At 35.4% G+C, this 13,087-nt stretch overlaps 1 protein-coding gene across 3 annotated transcripts in view; it reads left to right on the top strand.

The window, feature by feature from the left end:
- The window catches only part of LOC306864536 (A-type potassium channel modulatory protein KCNIP1-like), a 52,341-nt gene that overhangs the window by 33,738 nt on the left and 5,516 nt on the right, over window positions 1-13,087 (top strand). For 2 of the 3 annotated variants that reach the window (XM_079408621.1, XM_079408622.1), the window contains exons 2-6: window positions 11,241-11,365; window positions 12,074-12,143; window positions 12,245-12,315; window positions 12,405-12,512; window positions 12,586-12,690. In XM_079408621.1, the coding sequence (XP_079264747.1) occupies window positions 11,241-11,365; window positions 12,074-12,143; window positions 12,245-12,315; window positions 12,405-12,512; window positions 12,586-12,690 (479 nt within the window). Of the gene's footprint in view, window positions 1-1,636; window positions 1,871-11,240; window positions 11,366-12,073; window positions 12,144-12,244; window positions 12,316-12,404; window positions 12,513-12,585; window positions 12,691-13,087 lie in introns of those variants that run through there. The other variant, XM_079408623.1, reaches the window with a different exon arrangement.

Below are 13,087 nucleotides of genomic sequence, written 5' to 3'. Positions count from 1 at the left end.
TTATACCAGTTTTGCATTTGTTAACACTATCGGGTAGGTTTAGGATTGGGTTTGGTGTAGGGCATATTTCCAACACGATAGAGCATTAACTTTTAGGGACAGACCCCGGATATCTGAAATGCCGTAGTATGTACCTATATCAACATAATAAAAACGTGCCCGGGTTTACGTATTTAACCTGTGTTTTAGCACCACTCAGTGGACATTTCTCTTTGAAACTGCGGCGAAACGTGCAGTAAGGTACATAAAACGGTGTCGCACAGAAAGTGCACAGAGGTACGTATTTTTATGAGACCAGGTTGGGAAATGAACAGTGGATGATGAAACCAAATACTCGGTTGTACCACAGCTCATTTGATGTATGTGGATTAGGTTTTGCCTACAATATGGGGACTAAATGTTTCCACAATTGCAGTAAAATCACCAACACTGGGTGACCAGCAAGTGATACACTGTAAAATGGTTGTAATTTTTTACAGAGAAATGCTAAAAATGCTACAGTAAAAACCTGTTAATTGGATAAATGTTAACATATAGTATACATATTTTACTGAACAAAACTGTGAAATGTGTGTGTTTTGCAAGTAAAAAGTATAAATTACTGTATAATTAATGGTGGAAAACAGTAAAAACCTTCTCAGAAGGCCCCCACATGAAACATCACATATGATTACATTTTATATAAAAAAAAACATTGTTATAATTATTTTTTAATATGCATCGTTTTGTTACATTTTCACTTATTTACTTAATTATATTTTTTCTAAAGTAAAACATAGACTTGCATTATTAACATTACAGTATATCACATAATATATGGTTTAAAGTTATAAAATGTACCTGCACCAATATGCCATCCTGTAATGAAACTTTGTAACTATATTTTATAATTCCTGGCAACCACAGCTGCCATTTTATTGTAAATAAAACCAGCTATTTTACAGTGTATAAATGAAGAAAAGAATAAGAATAAGAATAAAGGGACAGTAACCATTTTGGTATAGCTCACCCAAAATGTATTCATTTATTATTTTTATTTTTTTATATAGTAAGGGTTAGGGTCTTGTTTCATACATAAACATGAACAAAAACACTTAAAAAAACAAACAGATTAATCAGATTTGAAACAACATGAGGGTGAGTAAATTACAAAATTGTCATTCTTGACTGAATTATCCCTTTAAATTGGTTTCTGTGAAGTTTAGATGTAAGATTAGAGGGCAGAAAACATAATTTGCACCATATAAGACCAACAGAAGTCAATGGAACATCCCACCATGATAGAACAACAAATGCTTGTGCATATAAGAGCAGTAGAGAGTGAACGAAAGTCATCATCCATCTTGCCACATTCAGCTTGTGTGAAAATTTGCAATTCCATAAGGAACAGATCTGCTTGCTGTGTGTGTGTGAGTGAGTGAGTGAGTGAGTGTGTGAGAGTGTGAGTGTGTGTGTGAGTGTGTGTGTGAGTGTGTGTCACAGAGAGGAGCATTTCATCCTCACACTCTTCCTACTGCTTCCCATCAGGCTGATCCGCCTTCACAGCAACAGTTCCTGACACCGAATAACAAACAGGACCAAACAGCGAGAGCAAAGAAAGAGAAATGAAGGGAGAGAGGGAGGGAAATGTGTGGGAGGGGCATCAAGGAAGGAACCATATGCTTTTAGCAAGAAAATTCCAGCTTGTCTTCATTCACTGACAAGTGAGAGGAGAGTGGAGAGGGAAACAAGAGCAGGGGCTTCAACAAAGAAAGACACACTGGCGGACTCAACGCTTATTAGTTTGAACGTGCGTGTCTTTGCGGTAACAACATGGGAGCAGTAGTGGGCACATTGACTATGCAGACAAGACAAAGACAACCATCTAGAGGTATGTTAACTAATGACGGGATGCATTCAGTAATGGAGAAAGACTAAAGGAGTTTTGAAGTATCAATAACAGCACTAAATCAATGACACAATGTCTAACTTAGTCGCTGAAAGAGCGCTTAAGGAAAAGAAAGAGTGTCCTGTTTGTCTTCAAAGACAGATGACACTTAAAAATAGATGAGATTTATGTACAGACAGTATTAAACTAAAGAGCTGAGAGAGGACAGAAAGGATGCGAGGTTGAGAAGATATTCAGTTGACAGGCAACACATCACAGTCTGCTGTTTACAAATGATGGTTTAACCTCGTCCCTCACAGATAAACAACATGGACAGCGTGTGTGTGTGTGTGTGTGTGTGGCATCTTTGTACGTGAGCGGGTGTTTTAACACTCTGCTCACAAATCAACCTTCTTCCTGTTCACATGCACCATGGTGTAGTTGTCATGGAGACAGCTTTCTAATGCTTTGTACAGCAGATGATGGGATGTTATGATCGACATGATAGCAAGGGAAGCATTATACACATGAATTCTGTACAGAACTGCTACTGTCCTTGGTCCATTTACATGGATCGCAAGTTTAATAATTAAACTTGAGTAATAATATGCATCAGTCATTTATTCTTTCAATCAGCCACTAAATTACACACTAAATTAGAGGTCAACTGCAATGCAAATAATTATTATAATGATTATTAGATATCAAATATTTAATTTTACCTCGTTTTTTTAGTATATGTCACCTTTATGTCACTGTGATTTTCTTTTGCTAAACGCACAAAAAAGATATTTTGTCCAATCTGCTCTTTTCTATTCAATGCTGTTCCAAAAATAAAAAGCTGCTCCACAAAGAAGTAGTGTCCATACGATTAATCAATGCATTTTAACAAATTCAAATATGAAAGCAAGCAAATACGTTAATAATATATTGAAGTACAAAAATAATATAATTTTTAACTAGAAAAGCCAAGTGTTTTAAAGCCTTAAAGGTCTTACAGACAGAGAGAACACTAGAACAATAAATATCATTTTTATTTAAACAAATTTCTCTGAAATGCATTACCTGTGTTGATTTTCTTTAAATAATTATGGAGTAAATTCTACTTCCTGTTATTCCTCTTCAACTTCCTGTAATCAATTCAGTTCAAATTCATACTTATGAATGTAATTCACTTATGAATTTAAATTCTGCACAACCCCTTGTGATTTGAATCACTGGTGGTTTAGAACAACATAAAGAGGAGTAACTTATTAGAATGAACAGAATTGGAATTTTGGGGTGAATTATTCCTCTACAATCTCTTAAAATGGGCTAGTGCAAAATTAAATGGCATACTAAACTGCTTCCATCTGGCAGATGGTCTTCTGTTCCCTTTGCTCCAGCCAAACAGTTTACCGTATGACAACTGCTTTGGGATATTAGGCTCCAAACAAACCATTTCTCCATTCAAAGATCAGTGATCCAAGACTGGTCTAGAGGCCTTTGCTTGGATTCTCAGCTCTATGAGGGGTGTGACTCCAGTCCCAACCCCAGTCCTAATGAGAGGGGAGTTTAGAGCTGCAGTAACAAGTGATTTGTACTGCCTTACAGCAGCTGCTCATGAATATTCGTCCTGCTTTTTAACTATTTGCTTGCTACTTGTCGCTTTTCTCTGACATCTTCCCTATAGATCTATCAAATCACTGTGGTCTAGTGCTCCCCGCAGTTGAATGTGGGCGGCTTTCTTTGGTTAATTACCTGTTAGAATGATATGTATTGTTGAGCTTGACGTCAAGGGCAGGCTTCTAATGACACGGTCTTCTTCTATGTAGCACCATGAACTGCAGTTTATTATTTTCATACACTTGGCTTGCATTGAGAATTAATGGCAGTAAACTTGATTTAGCCGGACTTGTTTATAATTGGCTCATTAAAAATACTTATAATTGACACATAACTAGAAAATGAAATAAAATGCAACACTCTCCAGTCGCAATTACTGAGTCAAAATATGCACTGCAATTTTCTTGTAGCTAATAAATTTAATCTACAGTGATTTTCCTAATGAGTTCAAAATACACAATCAATCTCAGAGATAATCTCAGTTTTAAAATCAATAAAGATGGACAAGAAGGCTTGTGCTGTTGTTGTTTTTAACTTTCTGCCATCACTGTGCTAGAGGAAGCACTCTAATGGCACTAATAGCTGCTTGAATGGAGAATGTGTCTTTAAAGTTTATTTTAGTGTGTTCCTACTGCCGCTGTTTTCAAGGGCTTTGTCACTGTTTTAAGCTTTAAAGAGGAAGAGAGCGAGAAATAGATGTAAGGAGAGAGAGTTGCAGTCCCATGCTGTGTGCTTTTTTTATTTTTATCATGTTCTGACGTCTTACTTTTTCTCCATTCTCTACTGATCTCTCCATTTGCCCGTACTAAAAACACAGGCCCCTCTATCATTTTTTGTTACAGAATGCCTTCCCCATTTCCCATATTTCAATTTTCAAGTAATTTATTGTTGTGGATGATTATTTTACAAGGGTACAAGTAGAATGAATGAGTGAATGAATGTTTGTGGTCTTATTGGTTAGAAATTCACTATGCAGACAATAAATTACGTAATGAATATGGAGATTAAGGGGGAAAATAATTTCTTATTGGTTGATATTCTTTATGAAATAAATGAAGTAGAGAAATTTTAAATATATATTTTTTTAAATCAGGTTATTGATTCATTGAGGAGACAATAAATGAAGTATGGAATATGGACATATGGAAAATAGAATTTTAAAATGCTTTCAACAAGTTATTGATAGATATTACGCAAACAATAATAGAAGCAGTGAATATGGGGATCAGTGATTGGACTATTTCTCTCTCTCTTCTCCCACTAATAATTAACATTACATCTTTCTTAGGTGTGTTCCCCTTAGTTTTCTCGCACCTTCCCTTTTCATTCTCACTCGATCATCAGTTTGCTTGTGTTAAAAGGAAGAGAGGTGATAATTAAGAGTGATAAAATGAGGGGCTGCCCTGTTGAGTTCTTGCATAAGCAGAAGTTTCTCATCTAGTCAGTCCCGTGCGATGTATCCATTACATTCTCATCACAGTTATCAGACAGATCTGACAATATCTGGGAGTTTTTCAAGAAACAACGCTAATGGATGCTGTTTGCTCTGTTGTTATAATTCAGTTCAGCTTCAAGTTTATACTCATCATTACAAACTTATCTTGTGAAGCTGGTTAAAATGGTTTGCAGTCTTCCAAAGAGACAGAATTTGTATGAAAATGTCAAAAGTGCTCTCTCAGACAAATAGCAATGATATTAGTCAATAAAACAAAATGTATTTCAATAATAATTAACATGACAATGTGCACAAAACGGTAACTAATTGCTCAAAAGTCGGGAAATTCCTGTTTATTTTTACATATCTGTGAATCTGAGGTGTTGCTGGACTGCGTTTTTTTGCTTGACTGACTGATATTCCACAGTCTCACGAAAGTGCGTATAAATAGTACGCCAAATAAAAATGAAAATTCATTGGATTGATACGCAAAAATGGACTTTTGCGCGATGGGTAAGATTAGGGTTGTGGGGTAGACGCGTGCACGGCAACAAATTTGATATCATATGCACGTGAAAACTGCGTTTTATATGCACGCCAAACACGTTCGTATCATAAATACGTCAAAGGCCATTTTTGCGTATCAACACCACGAGTTTTCGTTTTTATTTGGCGTACTATTTATACGCATTTTCATGAGCCCGGGCTGTTCCACTGTCTGTCCGGAAACCGAGGCTATGGTTCTTTCAGTGAGTGGGTCGACGGAAGGAAAAAAATAAACCAAACAATATTTTCAACTTTTTTCATGAATAATCAAAGCTAATGTATCGATTTAATTACAAATCAATATATTATATATTTTAGAATATTACATAATTCAACAAAGCCCGTTTGTCATGTATAATACACCAACCAATCATGATCTGGCACAAGTTCAAATTTCATTGGACTATATGTGAAGTTGAGCAGTCATTTTCCGTTCTTATTCATAAATCAGTTGAAAATTGCATGGGACAGACAAGCTTATTTGTGGAGCGATCTGGATCTGCGGTTTGTCTCATTTTATAAATCAAATTACATCGCTGAGAAAATGGATGCTAAGTGACCACAAAAGCACAGTACAAACCCGTGCAGCGCCAAAAGTCGGAATAATGGTAAGCAGTATTCAATTCATGTTGATACACCGCTTACTATTTCATGAAACTAACTCAATTAATGAAGCCCAAGTGCCACCTACAGGCCCATTATGTGAAGTGTAGGCTGGCGAAATGGTGACATGAAAGGACTTTATTATATTACCATATTTGATAATTATGCAGCATTAAGAAAGTGTCTTATGCTCATCAAGTCTGCATTTATTTGATTAAAAAACTGTAATATTGTGAAATATTATTATTATGTTGATCTATTTTAATATACTTTAAAATCCTATCATTTATTTCTGTGATGCAAAGCATTTTTATTATTATTATTCTTTATTTTTATTTTTTGGATACTTGATACTTTTTGGGGGTTAATTGATAAATAAAAAAATTAAAAAGAACAGCATTTATTCAAAATAGAGACGTTTTCTAACAATATCAATCTTTACTATCTCTGTATCAATTTATCAAATCTTTGCTGAATGAAAACTAATTTCTTTCAAAAAAAAAAAAAAAAAAAAATACTGACCTCAAGCTTTTCAACATATATTCTTACAAAAGTTATATTTTAAATAAATGCTGTGCTTTTTTAATTTTTTTTTTACTTTTTATTAATCAAAGAATCCAGAAATAAGTATCACGTTTCCAACACTGATAATAAATCAGAATTGCATAAAATCTATTTTAAAGTAAATAAAGCATTTGATCAAATAAATGCAGGCTTGATGACCATAAGTGACTTCTTGCAAAAAATATAATGTATCCAAACTTTTGACCAATATTTTTTTTCTTACATTGCCCCTATTTTACATTTGAGCCCCTGCCCCTAAGGAACTCTCTGCACGTCCCTGTGTAATAGATTGTCATTGATGGTTTAATTCAAAATAGTTTGGAACCCTCTCAAATAGAAAACTTTGTTTTTTCACCAACATATGGTTTAATCACAATATGGTCCAATCCTGTGTGAATTCAAGCACATACCCCTGACATTAGCAGCCAAGATCATGCCCCAAAAAAAATCACACAATGGGTCGAGCCAAAAGTGACATTGGATCAGCTCAAGCAGCACAATGTCTGAAACTCTTCAGGGAAATCAGCCCACTAATGGTTTTCTTATACAGTAGTTCCCTCTGCACACTTAATCAATGTAACAAACTGAGGAAGTATTTTAACATCTCAAATAACCTTACATCACTTTATATATGCACATCTATGTGTATTTGAGGATATATGGAAGGTTAAAGTGTGTGTGTTTGAAAACCAGAGAGAGGATTTATAAAGGGCTGGAGCATTTATAAGGAGATGCGATCGCTCTCCAGTGTTCTGTGAAAGATGAAGGTCTTCCCTCAAGCCACCCATGGCCATTTTCATTCGTTCTACTGATTTCCCCATCACCCCATCTGCCTCTCTACCCACAACCAATCATTTTGCTGGAGCTGACACAGCAGCAGTAGCATGTCCTGCAGGGGGCGAGTGCGCAAGTGTGTGTGAGCCTGTGTGTGTGTCGAAACACACGAGTCAACCAAGTTTCTTTCCTACCAAAGTGAAAGTCTTTGAAGTGGAGGTGTATGTTGTGGGTTTGCCCCAAGCACAGTTTCTGTTTTTGAAAAGGGAAACTTCTGTTTTTGCATTTCTAATCACCACCAACAATCCCATGATGCTTCTGTAATCTCTCTGCACTAAGAGGAAAATGTTAACCAAAATAAAATCCAAACTAAAGATTAAAGGGACATTAGTTAGCTAGCTAGCGTTAGCATTGCTGTTCTTCGTGTACTTCAAGTGCCGATACCACAACAGAGTGATGGTGTGGTGAGGTTTATGGTTGTTCAACGGATGCATTTGACGGGTGAAATCCAGTAATTTCACTAGGAATCCACACAATCAGGATTTTTTTCCTGAGAGTAAATGATTTACCCATGCAGATTTTCACACAAATTTTCCACATTGACCAACAGAAAACTGCTTTGTTTGAACTTTTGCGTGAGCTGTGCTTCATACATTAAAACCCTACTGGCTACAGACAATGGACCTTTTTCACCCGCAAATTTTTTACCACACTTTTAGATGCTGTACTGCCATCTACTGTTGTGCAGCATGATGGTCTGCTATATTATAATGGCAATTATAATAGGCAGTTTTAGAAAGTGTTACTGAGCATTACTACTCAGGATTTTCCAATCTGATATCACAGCAATTCATACATATTATATGAGATGATTCCTACATATTTTGACCTCACTTTCATACAATTTGTGAAAAATCATATGTATTTTACAAGGTGGCAAATTCATAGGAATTCATACGAATGACCGTCCCTAACCCTATCCCTCACAGAAATTTTACAAAATTGCATGAATGAGGTCGTACAAATTAGCCGCCTTGTAAAATATATGTACGAATTGGCCGTGAGATAGCGTTGCAACTATCCAATTTGCGTTTACCATTGCTCAATATTTACGCCTGTTTTTTTGTTGTTGTTGTTGATCTTTTCTGCTTCTTTAGCCTTGATCTCTGTCTCTAGTGGTAAAGTACAATACTAAGTGTTTCAGTGTTTAATTTCCAAACAACAGCTAATGGCATACTTACAGAGGCGGCAGCCAATGAGTATGAGGATTCTTTCCAACATTTAGAAAAAATTCCCCCTCCTTTTTACACTTCTGGTGTTCCCATCAAAAATGATTGGTGTACAAAAAAAATGGGAGAAAAAAGATATATTTTTGGAATTGCGTATGCACTTTTAAATGAAAATTGCTAAAAAACAAATTGCAAGGTGCAGAAATTCCGATCAATGAAGCCTGCATCCTATAATTTCCAAACATTCCAAAAAATTTCCACAGCTGAGGGGAACGGACAGCAAAAGCGCAGTCACCTTTAGTGAAAAAATCGAGATTTCTAAACCATTTGCAGGGCCTTATCAGAGAATCTCAAGCAGCGATCAGGCTCATAGGGAGTTAACAAATCACAAATATAGGCAGGAGCTTGACCCTTCAAGGCTTTAATAACAAGCAGTAAAATATTAAAATCAATTCAAGTAACCAGTGAAGGTCAGCAAGGATCAGTAGTCACTTCTCTTAGTGCGTGTTAAAAGCCTGGCAGCAGTGTTTTGAATCAGCTGAAGTCTTTGAATGTTTCGCCTGCTGATACCAAAATAAAGTGTTTTACAGTAGTCAAATCTGGAGGAGATAAAAGCATGAATGCCCTTTCCTAAATCAGCAAAAGAAAGAAATTACTTAATCTTCGTTACTTGTGTCCAGTGTTGGGGAAAGTTACTTTTAATAGTAATGCATTACAATATTGCGTTACTCCCTAAAAAAGTAACTAATTGCGTTACTTAGCTACTTTTTATGGAAAGTAATGTGTTACGTTACTTTTGTGTTACTTTTTAAATATGAGCAGGGCTTGATAGTTTTTAATACAAGAAGTTATATTTATAGCAAATGTAAAAGCCCTTTCACACCAAAAAGTGTAATGAATAAACATCAGGCTGAAGGAAAAGTAAATTCACGTCTGTACAGTAGAACGCAGGAGAAGACGGTTCAACACTTCAGCAATAAAAAACAATGAAGCACAACTGTTAGTTTATCTAAAGTTATTTTTGCTTATTAGTATGGTTGAACTGGATCAATGGTCAGCAGCAAAGACATTGGTTAATAAAATGGGATTAGATACATGTGTGTTGTTTAACATATTTAATTATTGCAGTTTGCGTCATATTCTGAGTTTGCATTTCACTGTTTTAATTAATTTTGATGAATACTAAATCAGTTTTTTGCGAGTGGGATGAATTAATGCACATTCACATTTAGTTTAGAACTACAGTAACAGCATGTTCACACAGCCCACTGTCAGTCAATAAATGGGGAAAAGGTAACTGGTGTTACTTTTTTGAAAAAGTAACTCAGATATTTTCTTGTAAATTAAAAAGTAATGTGTTACTTTACTAGTTACTTGAAAAAAGTTATATTATTACATAACTCGCGTTACTTGTAATGCGTTGCCCCCAACACTGCTTGTGTCAGTTGTGTAAAGCAAGACTGCACCACTTTTGGCATCTGAGCATTGAAGGGCAGTTCAGTGTCAAAAATGGCACCTACGTTATGGGCCTCTTTTCAAACATTAATAGATAAGGCAACCATACTATAAGAGAGATTATTAATACTACTAGTATTGATACAGGATGTATCTGTGGTACCAGGCTTTATCGTGTTTACAATCGAGTATCATCTGCGTAGCAGTGGTAAGCAAATGTCATGATCACACATAAATTGACCCAAGGGTAATATGTAAATAGAAAAACTAAAAATAGTAGGGTTAAAGGGTTAGTTCACCCAAAAATAAATTCTGTCACCATCATGTTGTTCCAAACATGTAAGAGCTTCGTTCATCTTCGGAACATAAATTAAGATATTTTTGATGAAATCCGTGAGCTTTCTGACCCTGCGTGGACAGCAACGCAACTGACACGTTTAAGACCCAGGACATTGTTAAAATAGTCCATGTGAGTGGTTCAACTGTAATTTTGCGAAGCTACAAGAATACTTTTGTGCGCATCCATTGCAGTACTCTCGTGGACGTGTGTCGAGGACTGACACAGAAAAGAAGTTGTTATAAAGTATGAATAAAGTTGTTCTTTTTGTTTCTTTGCGCACAAAAACTATTCTCGTAGCTTCATACAAATACGACTGAACCACTGATGTCACATGGACTGTTATAATGATGTCATCACTACCTTTCTGGGCCTGGGAACGTTTCAGTTGTGTTGCTGTCTATGCAGGATCGGGAGACTCTTGTATTTCTTTAAAAATATCTTAATTTGTGTTCTGAAGATGAACAGGTTTTACAGGTTTGGAAAAACATGATAGTGAGCAATTAATTACAGAATTTTCATTTTTGGGTGAAGTGAATCTAAAAGCGAAGAGATTCAAAAGACATTTCAATATTTTCAAACACTGTGCTCAGATTTGCAAAGATGAAGCCTGAGATTTCCATGTGAATGCAATCATTTCTCATCCAATCCAAAAAATAAAAATAAAACCATCTTATTTGACTCACTTTTATTTATCTTAAGAAATTTAAGGAGGAGCATCAGAGAGAAAATTGATGTTTACTGTGCTGTGAAGGAGCAACCTCTGAGCAAGCAGTGGTTATTTGTCAGCCTGAAACTGACATGTGGCTTGCTTTCTCTCTCTAGATAATATAGATGATGAATTAGAGATGACAATGGTCTCCCATCGGCCGGAGGGTCTCGAGCAGCTCGAGGCGCAGACAAACTTCACCAAGCAAGAGCTACAAGTCCTTTACAGAGGCTTCAAAAATGTACGTTGCCTGGTATTTCTCATCTCATCCTTCTCATCACTCCCACATCTGCACATTTACTTTACACAAATGTCTTTTGACACATTTTGGAATCTGATAAGAAGCTTATAGTGTTTATGTAATATATCCTTATGCCTCAATATCTTCTCTTATGAATCATCGCATCTCATCTGCATATACTGTCCCCGTGGTTCTGTTTGCCATGTCTCATCTGTCTTTAAAACACTGTAAACTCTTATTGTTCCTCTTTGCATTATCCAGCGTGTCACTAATCACTGTGTGCTAGCCTCAAGCCAGTCAGCCAGTCATATTTCACAATACCAGCTTTCACACGCTCTATTAGACACACATAAACAGTCAGGCTCAGCAACCCACACAGCAGCTCATATTTGTTGGGTTAAAAAAAGCTTTACCAAAACCACTGTGTATTATATGGCAGTGTTTCAGCATTGAAGCCCATCTTTTTTTTTTTTCTTTTTTTTTACCATTCTCACGAATATGTGTTACATAACTGCATGTGATTTGTGGAATAATTATTCAAAATGTAAAAAAAATAAAAATAATTAACATTACAAATATATTTTAATAAAATTATTATATTGTATTATATTTATTAATTATTTAACTAATCCAATTACTACAAGTGGCCTCAATCCTAAAAATATGTTTACAATATAATATTAATAATGTTTTTGTTTTTTTCCTCAGGAGTGTCCAAGTGGAGTAGTGAATGAGGAGACATTTAAACACATTTATGCACAGTTTTTTCCACATGGAGGTACAAAAAAAAAGAGAAATCCTTAAATATTACATGCTTCTTATGATATATTTTAGATAGTCAAAGTGTCTAATGTTTTCATCTGGTGTCTTCTGCACCAGATGCCAGCACGTATGCACATTATCTCTTCAATGCATTTGACACCAGAAATAATGGATCCATAAAGTTTGAGGTATGAAGAAAATGTGGGCAGCACAGCATTAAAAAAATACAGATTTTAGAGACATCACACAAATCATATTTTTTCTGTCTTTCTCTCAGGACTTTGTGATAGGACTATCTACTCTACTGCGGGGGACGGTCAGAGAGAAACTGGAATGGACATTTCATCTCTATGACATTAATAAAGATGGATTTATCAATAAGGAGGTATATCATATTTAAACAGGCAGTCATAATTAGCATAATTCAATAACTCACTCAGTCTTCATGTACCTCACAGGAAATGACAGAGATAGTGAGGGCCATCTATGACATGATGGGGAAGTACACATATCCAGCTTTAAAAGGGGATGTACCAAAGCAGCATGTGGATAACTTCTTTGAGGTCAGTAATAAGAAATTATTCATTTAGGTGACATTTTGCAACAAAATGAAAACACATACATATATATATATACATATACAGGTCCTTTTAAAAAAATTAGCATATTGTGATAAAGTTCATTATTTTCTGTAATGTACTGATAAACATTAGACTTTCATATATTTTAGATTCATTACAACACAACTGAAGTAGTTCAAGCCTTTTATTGTTTTAATATTGATGATTTTGGCATACAGCTCATTTTTTTTTCTCAAAAAATTAGCATATCATGAAAAGGTTCTCTAAACGAGCTATTAACCTAATCATCTGAATCAACTAATTAACTCTAAACACCTGCAAAAGATTCCTGAGGCTTTTAAAAACTCCCAGCCTGGTTCATTACTCAAAACCGCAATCA

Source organism: Barbus barbus (genome assembly GCF_936440315.1).
Source record: "Barbus barbus genome assembly, chromosome: 45".
In the NCBI taxonomy this organism is placed as follows: domain Eukaryota; kingdom Metazoa; phylum Chordata; class Actinopteri; order Cypriniformes; family Cyprinidae; genus Barbus; species Barbus barbus.
Note: the sequence above shows the minus strand (reverse complement) of the source record. Positions and strands in the feature narration are given on the sequence as shown.